We start from the raw sequence: 16,572 nt of genomic DNA, 5'->3' as shown, positions 1-16,572 counted from the left end.
ATGGCTTAGGTAGGTGTCCAAAAACTTCTCCATATAGTGTATTTGAGGTAATAACAATTAACCATTTGCTTCATCACCTTACTACATAAAATAAAGAGTTTTAAATAACATTTGCACCATATATCTGTGTGTGTGTGTGTGTGTGTGTGTGTGTGTGTGTGTGTGTGTGTGTGTGTGTGCGCACCAGAATTTCACTAGGGTTAAAACAGAAAAGACAATTAAGTCATTCATCACAATTATTTCTATGGCAATTAATTGGGATCCAAAAGTTTATAACTGACAGGCCTTCTGTTTGTGGTAAAAGGAGCTGATCAACATTAAGTGTCAGCTAACGGTTCACTAGCTCCGATTGTTAGCTGACTAGTCAAGCCGAGGCTGATGTTTTATCACTGTTCTGTTGTAATGGCTGCTGTTCGTTAAAGCTCGGCATCAGTTAACGATCTGATGCCAGTTCTGCTTGGTTTGTCAAACCGCTCGTGACCTTGCCAAACTCTGAACGTCGCTCCTTTTCCTCAACTGCTTGCCAAGCTTTGACTTGAATGTCATCTTTCTATTCCAGTGATAAATATATAAGTGAAAATCTCAAGAGTGATGGATAAAAATAAAAGTGTAAATGTATGGTAATGCCATTAAAATGTCATTGCATCAAGGTCACTGCCACTGCAGGGCAGAGAATGATCAACCACCCAAATCATATCTGCTCAGTGGTGGTGGTGGTGGTGGCGGAGTGCTCTCTGTGTATTGATGAATGAGCTGGAGGATGATGACAAATTAGACATGGGTACAGTAATTAAATGGTGAATTCTGTAGGACAATTAATCTAGATACAAGGTAGGAATACCTAACAAACTGGCAACCCAAATGCCAATATAGTTGGCCTGTAGATACGGTCCATTGAAGCCTGAGGTTCTTTTTATATCTTCAGATTAGTAGCCTTAAGTGTTTCAAATGACTCCAAAGTGAGTGGGTTTTTATGATGAATCACCAGCTTCTCACTTGTAAAATGTCAAATGTATCCATCAACCATCTGTCTTTTAAATATTAGCTTATCCTGATCACAAAGCAGCACCACTATTGGAACGCTGGCGAAGGTGCTGGTGGATGAAGGTGACATTGTTGAGTATAAAGGCGTGCCGCACTTTTTCAGAAAGAGGATAAAAAGATAGAGGGGTTTATGGGTAAAGGTGACATTGCTCCATGCTAGGCTGAGCACCTGTCTGCATTGAGCTGTTACGCCGCTTTAGCCCTATTTAGCTTCTATAAATGAGGGTCAGCAGCGGAACTGCTTCCTGCTTCCCTCAGCATCCTTTCGTCTTTTCTTTCTCTCCCTCTCTTTCCTTGCTCACTCTCTATCTCTGTGGCTCTTTGTGTTTTTTTTTTCTTTTTTTTTTCCCCCTCTGCCACTTTACCTGCACGCCTTTTCGGACGAAGTAGGGTTAGTATCGTGCTTAGCAGAGGAGAAAAAAGAGAAGAGGAAGCAAAAAGGGTGAGAACATTGCAACTCAGCGACACTGTATCTTTCCTGTGTCACCCAGAAGAGGATTTTGAGTCTGGTTCCTCTCAAAGTGTCTTCCTCACGTCGTCTCCAGGAGTTTTTTCTTTGCCACACTTGCCTCAGGCTTGCTCGTTAGGTGTTGAAAATCTCATCCTGATTTTTCTACACTGTAAAAAGCAATATGAAATTTCATTGAATCCCCGCAAAGCTTTTTTTCCCCTCCTCTTACTTATCCTTTTTTTTTTTTCATTTTATTCATCATGTTTGGAGCTTAATGTAACTGTCTGTTTGTGCACATCAGTTTGTGTATTCAACTGGTTTGTTGGTTTCTCTTTGAATCTTTGTTTGACTCTGGGTTTATACCCAGCCCTGAATGCATGCTCTTGTCTCGCCTGACTCTTTTTAATTCCGCACCAAGCGTATGAGCTACATGTGATGTTCGCTTGTTAATCAGCTGTTAATTATAGTGTGGTACACTCGCTTTTCTGTTTCCTACCCTGTGGCTTTTGATACATTAGGACATTGACACGTTCACGTGCACAGCTCTGCGCTCGTATGTGCGAGAAGTGTAGTTATACCGAAAGTGTTCTTTGCATATTCTTTTCTTTTTGTGGTCAAATAAGGAAAGGTATTTACAACAAGGAAACAGGACGTTCATTCCTGAAACATGCTGCTTTAACTATATGGTGCTAATTAGCCACTGAATTTGTTTAATTCGTGTAAAAAATATTGAATTTCTTGTACTGGTATATCAGCAACAGTATACAGGAACCTATAATGAAAGTTTAAAGCACATATCTCAAAGTATTGTGATGTAGCTCTTCTTTAATGGCATATTTTATATTCCATATTCAAGTTAAATAGACACTTTTTCTGATGCTTCACTCAGAAGTCCCCTTTTTTCGTATCCTTTTCAGTATGTAGGTGCGGATATGCAAATTGCTTGATGTCTGTTCAGCGGCTCGAACCAATCACATTTTGATATGCAAATTAGAAGAGCAAAGCTTACTACCGGAAAACTATTTATTTCATTTTAAATAGCTATGATTACATGCAGGCCCGATGATCCGTTAACAATCTGATTTTCAATTTGACAAAGGTTCATATATACACCTCGGTCGGGAAGTCTAAATCAATTGAGGCCAATTCGAATTCAAGGTTGATAATCCTCTAATGAATCCATTAAATAGCTGCGTAACCGTTTTTGTGTCTGATTACTTTTTGCTGTTGGAATCTGCATTAGTAAGAGAAGATGAGTGAATGCATCATACTGATGGATCATGTGTGTGAATGTTGGGCAAATAGAAACTGCTGAGAAAGTCCGCAATCTGCAAGCTCTTCCTGCTGTCCGTTTGAAAATCACACTCGGGTGATGTTTTACTGACACCTAAATGATTAAAAATTCATTAACAAGCTCACGCAGGATGATTATGAACCTGGGTGGACTGGCTTGACCCGTTCGCTTCTCGTTGTTATGGTAACATCGACACTAACCCTCACTTCACGCACGTGCAAAACTTTGGATCGGATTGCACGCATCATGTTTATACAGAAGGTCCAGTTTAGGACATTTGTCAATGTATAAAGGAATGCATGATAATCCACGTCACTCATTTTTCAGATTTTACGATATATTTTATATATTTTTACCCTCGTATGGGCACACTATTGTTCCTACGTACTTTCTCACTTCTCCGAGAGGTGCTGATGAAACCACCTAGACACAGACAGCTGCCGCTCACCTCTACATCAACTAGTGATGTCATCAAACACCGCTGACTCCAGTAGGCGTGGGAGAAGGGACCTACACACACTCTCACTAGCTCTGTTTAGGGCCCCAAGAGCCTAAGTATCCAGTTCCCTCTGGAGTTTCCTGCCAGTTACATCAACCTTATCTCCCAGTTCTTATGAGAGTTTGACAGCATGATTTTGTGGTGTGTATATATATATATATATATATATATATATATATATATATATATATATATATATATATATATATATATATATATATATATATATATGTGTGTGTGTGTGTGTGTGTGTGTGTGTGTGTGTGTGTGTTTAAATCAGGGTTTTAGAATGTCACCTGTCTTTTGGATTGAGGTTGAAAAGGTTGAAAAGGAGATGGGATTAATTCTCTGTCTGGGACTGAATAAAGGCAGAGCTTTCTTCCTAAAGTTGCCACCAGTTCTCTGTGAAAGTGCTCGGCTGTCCTTTTTTTCCCCTGCAGTGTCCTCTCTTTGCCTTTAAGCATATCTGCAATAGCGGCATTAGAGGTTAGTCATCGTGTTGCTGTTCACTGCAGTGTCTATGCAGAGCCAATGAAAGCTCCGCCAGGCTCGCTCCTGGCAACATTTACAAATTATTGCTCATAATAATGGCAGAACTCAGAACTCTGAGCGCGATCCAAAGGGACTGCGAGATGCGTTTTTGTCCGTTTTATTTTCCCCTCCTGCAGTACCTCATCACAGCCAATTGGTGTCTCTGCGGCTCCATAGTGGAGACAGGGCGACGGCGTTTTGCAGTACGAGCAAGGTTAAAGGCAAAACAGCACTCCGTGTAGAACCTGTACAATTAGACTGGTGCAGGACCTGTTCCACAAATCCTAATCTTAACCATTAAGAAGTAAATGGTGATCTTGGTCTTCGATTGGTGACTGACGATGCTGTTCACTGCCACAAATTACAGCACTCATGTGGTAGCTCTCAGACCATATGCGTAGTATGTCTTTATTAAGCAGGTTCAGAGCTCCATGTCATAATGTCCTTTTGGTAGGCATTTTCCATATATAGATATATATCCGAGCAAAATGCTTACAAGAAGAGTAGCAAACACCACACACACAAATGCACGTTATGTACACAGTTTAGATGCCGGTTGGAGTTCAACCCCCAACTCATTTGCCCGAGTGTTTTATCGTATATGAATTACCAGAGCTCGTTCTTATTAAATAGAGGCACATCCAGAATCTTTCCACGCATGCATGTTAGCTTTGTGTATCACGTGTCATCCTCACAGAGCATCTCGAAAGCTCATAATGGATGTTTCCCATGTTTACACATTGGCTTCGGCGCTTTAGTCCTGTCCCCGTGACCTCGAAAAATAACAATTAAAATGCGTAATTAACGTTAACCCAGATAGCGCCTAATTATCGGCACTTAGCTTCCAAAAAGATGCGCTCGTTTCCCTTTTCATTCGTCTCTCGCTTCTCTGTTCTTCCCCTCCGTCCAAATTTAGATGGAGAGAGACTCATTAGAATGCTGCTAAGTTCGTGGCCCTAGCGCCGTAGCAACAGGAGAAGTGCAAAATTGGAGAGAGAGAGAAATCCCACAGAAAGGAGATGTCCGCCCCGTGCCATAATTAGGGTTAGCTGTAGCCGCCACTGTTAACATCATGCCTTAATTTGTGGAGATGGCCCTTTCCATGACCCCCTTTCCCCTCTGTTCCTTGCTCTTTTTCTTTCTACCTTGTGCAATCGTTTGTTTGCTACCTTCTCTCTCTCCCTTAGTTATTTCCTCGCAATATGTTTGCTGTCACCATCGTGTGCCCCCCCCATCCCATTTGTTATACATTTCTTCACTCTCTGCACCTTTCCCACTGTGCCTCTATTTCCTTTTTGTGCTCACTAAGAAGGGAGTCCCTTACTCAATCATCTCCGCTATTTCTGGATCGGAAAGACCAGAAATAGTGCAAGGTCATCATTGTAATTAAGAGGCAGATGGAATGTAGGAATTGATTTCTCTCTAGCAAGATTAAAAATTCACTTGGCCATAGTTCATGTGTCGAGGAAATGGGGCTGCCTGCTGCTGCTGGAGTTTTCATGCTGGGAAAAAAATACAGATAGAGCCGAGGCTTAGGTTATAGGGCACAGGGCTGAAGAGTGAACTCTTTTGCTCTTGAGTTTTAAGCATAAAAAGTATGAAACCTAAAAGCCTTTTCCCCGTAGCAAGCCAGCCACCTTTCCTCCTGAAATCTCAGTGACACTCTAAGCTGTAAATATGGGAGAGATTTGTTTGTTGGAGAAGGGGTCTTAGTATTTAGTCCAGCTAGATTCCTGTGTGTTAGTATGTGTATTTTTCATGTGTAGCACACAGAGGAATTCAATCTAATTCAATGTGCATGTATATGTGAGCACATGTGTATGTGTCTAATGGTATCTACTATTCCAAAACTCTTTTTGTGTTAGAGTTGGAATTTACTTTGCTGTGAAGTAGATGCCAGTGGTGTGTGTGTGTGTGGGTGGAGTATGAATGTGATTGTCTTTTAAAGTAGCGTGACCGAATTTCTTTCTCTTTCTCACTGCAGGAGATGTACTCTAAAGGACTGGTTTCTCTCCTAGCCGTTAAGCAGGTTCGCTCAGTGGGAGACAATAGGTTTGAGGTGGCCACCTCCATGAGAACCTTTGTTTTTCGAGTCGAAAAAGAAGGTGAGGCTTTTTCTATTTATCCCTCGCTCGTCCTCATTCACACCTTTACTTTCATCCCTACTGTGTCCTCACTCCTGTATTTTCACTCACATTCCCTCACAGTAGGCACAACTAGTTAAACTTCGTGACTTTTTCGCTCATTGATGGTTCTCCAGTAGAGTAACAAAATAAGCCTTGATTGGTTTTATCAATAGCCTGGGTGCAGAGTGGATTTTCTTCAATGTCTCAGATTGCCTTTGTGATCTATTTTTTTTTAATCAACCCCTAACATTGACATTTCTTATAAAACCTGACCGTGAAAAGGCTTTTTACTCCAACACATTTGAAGGAATACTTTAGTTTTTGTTTGTAGCATATGGGCCATTAACACATGCAATCATTTGAACACAGCTTCGTGCAGTTGCTTTTTTCCCTGTTCATATACCTGTTCATTTGAAACTGTTATACAACCCGAATTCCCGAAATGTAGAGATGGTTTTTAGATTTTGAGTAAAATGAAAAGTAAAAGATTTTAAAAAAGCCAATATTTTATTCACGATAGAAAATAGAGAACCTACATGTTTAAACTGAGAAATTCTATACTTTTATGTACAAGATGAGCTTATTTCGAATGTGATGCCTGCTACAGGTCTCCTCTTCTTTTCAAAACAGTTTGAAGATGTCTGGGCATTGAGGTTATGAGTTTCTGGAGTTTTTCTGTTGGAATTTGGTCCTATTCTTGCCTGATATTGGTTTCCAGCTGCTGAAGAGTTCGTGGTCGTCTTTGACGTATTTCTCGTTTAATGATGCGCCAAATGTTCTCTTTTCAGTAGGTGAAAGGTCTGGACAGCAGACAGGCCAATTCAGCACCCAGACTCTTCTACTATTAAGCCATGCTGTTGTAATAGCTACAGTATGTGGTTTTGCATTGTCCTGCTGAAATACACAAGGCTTTTCCTGAAATAGATGTTGTCTAGAGGGAAGCATATGTTGCTCTTAAACCTTTATATACCTTTCTGCATTCATGGTGCCTTCCAAAACATGCAAGCTGCCCATACCGTATACACATTTTCACCCCCATACCATCAGAAATGCTGGCTTTTGAACCAAACGCTGATACCGTGCTGGAAGGTCCCCCTCCTCTTTAGCCCGGAGGACACGCCGTCCGTGATTTTCAACAAAAATGTCAAATTTGGACTCATCTGACCATAGAACACTTTTCCACTTTGAAACAGTCGATTTTAAATGAGCCTCGGCCTACAGGACACGACGGCGTTTCTGGGCCATGTTCACATATGGTTTCCATTTTGAATGATCGATCTTTAGTTCGCATCTGAGGATGGCACGGTGGATTGTGTTTACTGACTGTGGTTTCTACAAGTATTCCTGGGCCCATTTAGTAATGTCAATGAAACAATCATGCTGATGAGTGATGCATTGTCGTCTGAGGGCCTGAAGACCATGGGCATCCAACAAAGGTCTTCAGCCTTGTCCCTTACGCACCAAGATTTCTCCAGTCTTTTGTTTTTTGATGATGTTTTGTACTGTGGATGATGAGATTTGCAAAGCCTTTGCAATTTGACGTTGAGGAACGCTGTTTTTAAAGGATTCCACAATCTTCTTACGCACTCGTTCACAGATTGGAGACCCTCTGCCTATCTTGAATATTGAGAGAGACTGCCTCTGGAAGACGTCTCTTTTATAGATAATCGTGCTACAGACCTGATGTCAATTAACTTGATTAGTTACTAGATGTTCTTCCAGCTATATATTTTCAAGATTTCTAGCTTTTTCAGCCCATCTGTTGCCCCATGTGCCTGTAGCAGGCATCAAATTTGAAATGAGCACATTTTGTGCATAAAAGTGTGAAATTTCTCAGTTTTAACATGTATGTTCTCCATGTTCTATTGTGATTAAAATATTGATTCATGTGATTTGAAAGTCTTTTAGTTTTCATTTTATTCAAATTTTTAAAAAACATCCCAACATTTCCAGAATTCAGGTTGTGAATGAGTTTAAAGGCAGAACGAATCAGACTAGCATTGCAAGAAATGCAATTTTCTCATACGTTAAAGCAGATATGCACTATATAGCAAAAAAAAAATTCCATATTGGGCTCTTCCCCAAACTGTTACCACCAAGTTGAAGGCACACAATTGTATAGGATGACTTTGGATGCACTAACTTAAAATATTCCCTTCCCTTGAACTAGGGGACCAAAACCTTTTACAGCATGAAAATGCCCCATGCACAAAGCCAGCATAATAAATATATGGTTTACATGGCTGGCGTGAAAGAGCTTGATTGGCCTGCTATAGAGCTCTGAACTCAACCCTATTGAACAGTTTTGGAATAAATTGGAATGCCGACATCACCCCAGGCCTCTTCACCCTAAATCAGAACCTTTCTAATGCATCCAGAAAAGTGGAGGTTGTCATAACAGCAAATGGGGTGATATGGGATCACACACGTGACCTATGGTCTGTTGTCTACAAATTTTTTCTATATAGTGTAGAGATGTAACGATTCTACGAGTAATTCGATTACAAAAATTCATTGAGGCTAATTAATTAATTAATTGCTCATTTAGTCTATTTAACTAAACACAAAGCATTGTGTTTCCCCACGGACCATTATCACTGACGCAAATGAAAAATGGAGGAACGGGGAGAAAACAGCGACGGTCGAAGAGGAGATTCAAGCCAAAGAAAATGGCAGAAAGTTTGGGATCATTTCAAACTAAATCATGAAAAAAACACCGTACAGTGCGGTTACCGTTTTTAAAGTAATTTGAAATAGATTTTTATACTTCGCAGTGGCTGTGCAGAGCAGGTAGTGGAGCACGTTTTTATTCCAGGTTAAATTTCAAGCGGATTTTCTGGAAACAAGAAAACCACATTACGATACTTTTCGAGATGTAAAAAATAAATACATAACTGAGAATAATTGAGTTTCAATAAATGAATAGTTTCCCCTAACCTGCTCGACTCAGCCAGTACAAAGGGACTTTTTTAAACCCTACCGTATTTGTATTTTGATGTAATATGTCTATTAAATCCACTAAATGGTTTTCACCGATATTCTTGTTTGCAATTCCAGCAATGAAAATGTTCATTTTTCTGAAAAAGAAAAACAAGTGTAATTGTAAGAGACCCGTCTAATTTTCTCGTTCTTATTTAGTATTGCGCTTTAATAAAGAAAAAGTACTTCTTATACGATTATTCGATTATTCAGTGGAATAATCGTTAGATAGCAGCTCTAATATAGTGTGTGTGTTTGTGTATACAGTACACACACACCCATATACTTGCAATCTGAGGCACAGGCTAGATAGATAGATGGAGATCAAAACAAGTAAGAGAAACGCAAGCAAAATGGGCTCAGTTGCTTGGAATTTTCATCACATGCACGCCAGTAATATTTAAGTCACCGGAAAAAAGTTTCCAAAGCCGGGAAACAGTGATTTTGGGTTGCTTTCCCTGGAGGTTTTTTAGTCTATACAAATTTTAGTGACAAATTCCTCGCTAACTGGAGAAATGATGCATATTTTGAGTGAAAAGCATTATCTCATTATGCCTTCACTAATGCATTTTTAATATACTTTAAGGCAGTTCATGATATGGTTTTCATTTTATAGCATGCAGCTTCAGTTTGCATAGAAAGTTCACAGTGGGAGCCGAGCAAACTGTGACTGCAGAGTAGATGTTTATTTGAATCCAGGAACTTTTATTTAGGCTTCATTTATGGGTAACTTTTAAGTAAACAAATTTTCTGCTCTGTTCTCTGTGCAGAAACATCTGTTGAAATGCTTGTCAGTAGCAATTGCACATCCAGTTCAGATATGGAAGATGGGAATGCGAGCTCATTCACACCACATCTCTTGCCTCCTGTTTGCTGTGCCATCACTTTCTCTCTCTCTCGCTCTTTCGCTCTCTCGCTCTCTAACTCTCTCTCTCTCTCGCTCTTGCTCTCACACTCACTTTCCTCACCGCTTTCTTTTTCCGCCAGACATTCTCAAACAGAATGGTGTGTGCTCTTCTCACTGCTCATCTCCTTCGATTAGCCGGGGCCTTGTCTGGTTTAATGAGAGCTTTACACTCCTCATCGTCGCTGTTTGGAGTCGGCCAGCCAACAGAGTGTAGACACGCTTCACGCTGAGTCGGAACACGGGGCTGGCACAGCGACGAGGAAGATGATGAAGGATGATGATGGCATGATTTCAAATATGTGTATTAAATGTCCCGCCCGAGTGCATTATTGTCAGTCAGGGTTGGAGGGGTTTGCTGGGAGTGTTATTTATATAATTCTATGATGTCTTGCAGGGAACGTCAGCGTCGGCTGTAAACGTGGCAATTTATAAAGCAAATAAAAGCCCTGTCTCTATGTCAGGATTTGTCAGCATGCAGGATTTGTAGCTCTCGACTACAGATTAGAAAGCCCGTGTTATGGCTTTGGGCATGCTGTAGCAAAAAAATTATATATCTTGTTAAAATGCATCTTTGTTTCTTGATATCGCGACCTATGGATCTGTTTAAAATCCCCCTAAGTCTGGATGAGGCGTTCGCGAGGCTTTTTCATTAGTGGCTGCGCTGTGTTCTGGACCCAGAGACAGCCTGGTCAGCTCATGCATCTTTAAAGAGCTTTATTCCAGACTTGAGAGAGTCATCAATCTTAAGACAAACACACGAGATGGAGGAAAAGAGCAAGGGAGTGGGTGTAAGGGTTGGAGGTGGACAGAGAAAAAGGAAAAGGCCACAATTGAGCAGAGAGAACATTGGGGAGAGAGAGGGGGAGAGAGAGAGAGAGAGAGAGATGGGAAGCACATGCTGAATAATTTAGATGCATAGGATTATGTATGTGTGTTCGGTATCGTCCACAGCTGTGCAGTGTTTTTGCCAAGTTGCAGGTGTGGAGGTCTCCCCAGGTGAACATCAGCGACGCAGAAGCAAACTTTATGGCGTTGTTGTGGTATCGTGACTGTAAAACATTCGGGTGGAGGGAGTGAGTAATGAGCACTTTTTAAAAAATACAGTAGGCAAAAGTTCCCAGACAGAAACGCCCTCACGGCACGAGCATCGCGTATGAAATAGAACTCCTATTACGCAATGCCGTATAGTAGATTAAAAACGCATTAGGGAAGGCATAACACGACACGGTTAAAGACCAACCTGCATTATTTTGCCCTGAATTATTGATGATTGTTTAATAATGCAAAAGCCTTGATTTGTCTGAACACCCACAGAACACTCGCTGGGAACATCAGAGATTAGTCAGGATGCTCACACGCAGTAGCCAAATGTCTTTTTTTTTTTTTTAACTCTCATTTGCATTTTGTGGCATTTGGTGTTTAGCTATAGCCATTATTGCACTATGTTTTTTTTTTTTTTTTTTTTCTTCAACCCAAATGTCAGTGGTCAGTGTCTATCTTTGTGTGCTGATGTGTTCATGTTAACACATGTATACAGAGTGATAATATAGCTACGCTTTTCAAACGCATTAAGCTTCGCAGTGTACCAGATACGTCTCAGGTAAAGGCTTATCCGCATCCATTTATGCCATTTCGTTTTCGGGGGCAGCGCGCTATTAGAAAAGCAGGACTGGCTATAAAATTTACGTTTGTCAGTCCTCAGAAGATATGTCTCTTGTACGTTTTTATTATGTATCCTTCGACTGGGAGAAGCTCATTCCTAAAATAAAAAAACGGTTATATAGTTTAAAAAGATATCGAGTTGAAAAGATAAATTATGTTCACTTTTACAGGTGAAAGGTTGTCACAAAAGATGTCCTCTCGAGAGTCATACTGCAGTCGGAAGCAGAGGAACGGTTTATATATATATATTTTTGAGTGTGTGACAGTTTTACTAAACAGCTAAAGCTAGAACTTTCATGCCTTCAGAAAATATCTCTGGTTTGTGAGAGGGCTCTTTATATACATCAGGAATAAACTATAGTATGGCATGCTGTTCTGATACGCTAATCATTAATGGTGCGATGTGAACCGATGTGCATCGCACAAGGAATGGAATTTTCCATAGTATTTCTATCTAATCCTTTAGTTGTGACCTTAGCAAAAGTGGCTGAGAAAACCTGTTTGGAAGACTACCTTCCTGTCCAAAATGTAGTTTGTGCTTGATGTGCTTCCTGTCAGTCATTATTATAGAGATTCTTGCTTATACTGTTTAAAAATCTTCAGCTTGAAAACCAGGAAAAAAGTAGATTAATTTCTATTTGTTATCTTTCATGTAGCATCCTCTATACAAGTGTTGTCGAGTTTGTATGAGTCGTTACTATCTAAATGATCACGTAGAAAGAGGGCATTAATATAAACCTGTGGTGCGAACTGCAGCCGGCTTCCCCTGTCAGAGCTCCCGGTGTCGAGAATTCCGCAGCGCTGTGAAATACAGCGATAATGATTTACAGATGTGCCAGCCCGGTTTACGTGAAAACCTGTACAGAACTGATCCGTTTGAACCCTGTTTGTTATTCCTGCCCGCTCGTGCAGAAGGAGCAGGTCTAAACCATATCCATTCACATGACAGTGAGCCGTGACATGCCAAAAGCCTCGCTGTGAAGTGGTTGAGAGGGCGGAGGCTCGTGGCTTACTGGGAACAGCAGCACTACATATTAGCTTGTTGGCACAGAGTTAGGCCACGGAGCCTTCTTGGACGCAGCATTCTTGTGCTTTGTGTTTTAGTCAGTTGGCACTGATTAAAAATAGGTTTGCTTTGAATCCTCTCCAGGGCAAAAGCCTGGCACACACTTATTCTTCTGATCACACTCAGCTGTGTGCTGTGTGTGTGTGTGTGTGTGTGTGTGTGTGTCTCAAGTCAATTTGATGTATTATTTTTTTGTTGAAAACATTTGTTTATTCTCAATGTGGAAAGGATTTGGGATGTCCACAGCAAGTCAAGCATTCTCCAGAATTTAGTTTCTGATGCACTACTTTATTCTGTTTCCTTTTACTTTCTTTATGCCTCTCTCTTTCTCTCTTTTGCGCTCTCTCTCTCTCTCTCTTTCTCTCTCTATGTCTGACACCAGGTGTTAGAGCCCCGCACAGAATGGGGGCATCCAGCTGTTAATATTTCTCAGTGAGTGTGTGGGAGCCCCTGTGGTCCTATTTAAACCGATTTCAAGGGATATCTTGTGCAACCGGCTTCCAATCAACTTGCGCACACACAAATTTCCCAATGAGACACGAGGGCTTTTCGCATGCAGACTTCATTTGCAGATTTTGAAACTTTGCAAAAGTATGCCATGCAATATCAGGCCTTCTTTCCTTCTATTTAATTCCCCGTGGCCACCATGTCTCGCTATTCATACACGGGGAAATGTGTATTAAAAAAAAGCATACAATATATTTACACATGTATGCGCTTGCAGACTGTTCACCTGGGAGCATGAGCCCCAGTATATCTCTGCTCTTTCAGTCTCTACCTTTCCCTTTTTCTCTGATGCATGCTTATATAGACACACAGATACACACACACACACATTCTTAACAGCTTTCCCTCCTGTGTGTCGCACCCTCAGGAGAGCGTCAGGAATGGTTGGCGGTGCTGCAGGCTGCTCTGAAGTCTCGCTCATCCGTTTCCCACACGCCCAGTAAGCTCAGCTCTAGCAAGAGCGGCTACGTGGAGCTGCGCGGCCACAAAGGCAAATCTACCTCAGCCTCACGGGACCCAGAATCCGACTCTGCAAAACAGACCAGGTAGCTTTTTAGTTCAGCTGCACATTTGCTATCACATTCCCGTATTCAAGAAAAAGCCTGTTTTATTTGTCTGTTTTTTTGGGGGGTTTTTTGTACTTGTGCATCCACTGGGTATAAGGGAAACCAGCCTAAAGGATGAACATTGTGTGCTGTATCTTTATATTAAGACACACGTACGTCATACTATTCTTATGAGTACTTTCGAAAAAAATTTATCGTTATTATTATTATTTATTTTATGAAACCCAAAAAAACACAAAAGAAAACAACAACAAAAAGTTTACCACATTGGGAACAGCCAAATGTCCCCACAAGGTAGGACTTGTCAGATCTTCCCCTCCTTGTGGGGAAAAATTGTTTCCCACTAAGGTATAAAACATGTCCACACATACACACAGTATATCTGTAGTGACAAACATTTTTTTTCCCAGTGAGCTGAGCCTAGGAGGATGATTCTATATAACCAACACCCTCTCGAGCTCATTCTCGCATTCACACATGCGCTGCATATTATCTTTTCCTTTCATTACTTTCCGTATTAGCGTGAAGAGAGGTCTTTTGTCTTAATTATGCAAGGAAATTTCTCTTCGTCAGCTAATTGATAGGGAGAAGGCGAGGGCGAGCAATAAGAAGTGGAATAAATGGAAATTGATTGCATTGTTTTGTTTTAAATCTTCTCCACAGCAAGCACAATGTCGCGGTAGGAAGGATCGAGGGAGAGCGGGGAGTTGGATGGGGGGAGACAGTGATGGAGGGAATGTTGAGGAAGGTGAGGACAGTGTGGGGGGAATTGAAGGATGGAGAGAAGGTGAAAGAGCAGAGAGATGGAGAACGAGGGAGGGAGCCAGAGAAAGAGGGAAGTGGGCGACTCTGTTCATGTTCAGCGGAGTGGAGTATTTAATTTAACAAGATGAACGAGCTCACCGCTAGGTCTCTCTATTCCCTCCCTTTCTCCTTGGAGGGGAGGTTGCATTCAGCTCCACTGCCCTGATCAGATGTCACCCTGCGCCTCCCCACGGGAACCGGAGTCACAGCAAACAAACAAAAGCAGCCGCCCGCTTGGCCCCCGTTTAGTGCCGCATCGATCCTCTGCTCAGCTACCTGCTCAAAGCCCTGAGAGGAGGCAGAACTCAAACAAACATCAGTGTACGCAGGCTCGGAGACCATTAATCTGAAAGTTTTCCGAGGTCTATGGAGACATCTTAAATCATCATGATCATTTGCTCAGTAGACCCGCCGAAAGACGTGTAGGCAAGCAGGATATTATGGATCTTTTATTCATTAGGTTAAAAACGTCCGATGATAAAGCAGCAGTATTTTATATGGCTGACAGAATAGATTCTTTAATAATGATTGCACACACTTGGAAGCCAAAAAAAAAAAAAAATCAATGCAACTTTTGCATATTTAAGACTCGTAGTAATTGAGTTTGTTTCAAGGCTAAAATAGGGTCCTATAATTGAGTAATCGGGCATATATTGGGTACTATGCAGGTTCTACAATGGCAGTATGTTATACTCCATGCAGATTTGTGCATATGATGAGAATAGGAATAACTTGGAATTCATTATCAGTGTGATGGGATGGTGAGTGTCAAGGTGATTGTTTAACATACATCTCAGCAGTGAGAGAGTCAGAAGTCATCAGAAAAACCTGAGCTGATCAGCATATTGTGGGATCTTTTGCACATGCTCACCAGCTGTGATGCTAGGAAAGACTGTTGCATACCTCTACACTTTTATGATCATACATTCTGTGTCCATTTAAAAAAAAAAAAGCAAAGTGTGCCTAACCTTAAATAGTCACTAATTAGACTTGGCCAATTCCCACCCAGTTTCCCCTACAGCATGAGAAATACCATATGGGGATGATGAATGCTAATGCATGCTTCCTCTGAGACTCATCACATCTGACAACTGTATCTTTTACATTTCTTTACTGGTCGACCCACTTGGAGATGGTGTTCTCAGCCCATTCCTTCATACATAAGCTCACTGATGCCCATGATTGGGTGATAGTGATTGACAGAGGAGAGAGAGAGAGAATGCGATATCTGGATTGTGTTATAATAAAGGTTTATATAACTTTCACTGACGTGCATAGAATGTTAATGTAACATGGTGGCTGAATCTGCAAAAGGTGCATAGATTATAGATAAATCACCTTTTTTCTCTTGTTTATGTCTCCTGTGAACATTTTGAGATGCTACAACACACTGTTCAACCAGTCTAATGCTTTTGTGCTGAACTGTTCTGGTATTATATACATGTATTAAATATCTTTTATGGTTATGAATCAAGATCATTTGGGGGGGGGATCCACAAGACTGAAGCAACCTACAGTGTAATGTTGTGAATGCGATTCTGTTGAAGGACTTTAACGCTGGGGTGGCTATCACCATGGTGGATCTGACTGCTGCCTGTGTCAAGCATGCGGACCGTAGAGGCTTTGAGATCAACACCCCATTCAAATCCTTCTGGTGAGCGCATCTTTGTGTACACACGTATACCTATAAACCACCAAGTCTGTACTGAGATACAACAGGTAAAGTAGCATTGTGTGAGAATCCTACAATTTAGTTTAACTAATCTAGCAGCACAGAACATCGGAAGTGTGATTAAAGAGCAGAATAAAATTAACTTGTTCCAAATGAAAGGCTTTAAAAGTGTCTTTGTCTGTACTTTAGAGTAACCAAAGTATGTGATAGCTGAACTCGATGGTGTGAGATTTATTAGTGCCAGATGAAACACTTCTGATCCTTTTGTCGACTTTGTTTTGGTAACACTTCTTATAGTCACTCCCCCGCTGTGTATCTCTGTTTTTCTCTCTTTTTTTTTTTTTTGTTGCCTCAAACAGTTCCTCGCTCATTACTGTTCTGTTTCTTTGATACAGCAATTGGAGCCACTTTCACTCGTTATTGATCTGTTTTCTCTTTCCTTCCCTTACCCTTTCCATTCCTTT

The 16,572-nt window shown here is 41.0% G+C and overlaps 1 protein-coding gene across 1 annotated transcript in view; it reads left to right on the top strand.

The window, feature by feature from the left end:
• The window catches only part of arap2 (ArfGAP with RhoGAP domain, ankyrin repeat and PH domain 2), a 74,872-nt gene that overhangs the window by 10,700 nt on the left and 47,600 nt on the right, over positions 1–16,572 (top strand). Inside the window, 4 exon segments of the mRNA XM_046851240.1 lie at positions 5,804–5,924; positions 13,434–13,559; positions 13,562–13,611; positions 15,984–16,090. Coding sequence (XP_046707196.1) covers positions 5,804–5,924; positions 13,434–13,559; positions 13,562–13,611; positions 15,984–16,090 — 404 coding nt within the window.

The sequence above is a fragment of the Silurus meridionalis genome, chromosome 6 (genome assembly GCF_014805685.1).
Source record: "Silurus meridionalis isolate SWU-2019-XX chromosome 6, ASM1480568v1, whole genome shotgun sequence".
Taxonomy (NCBI): domain Eukaryota; kingdom Metazoa; phylum Chordata; class Actinopteri; order Siluriformes; family Siluridae; genus Silurus; species Silurus meridionalis.
The sequence above is the reverse complement of the archived record's forward strand: the minus strand, read 5'-3'. Positions and strand labels throughout refer to the sequence as shown.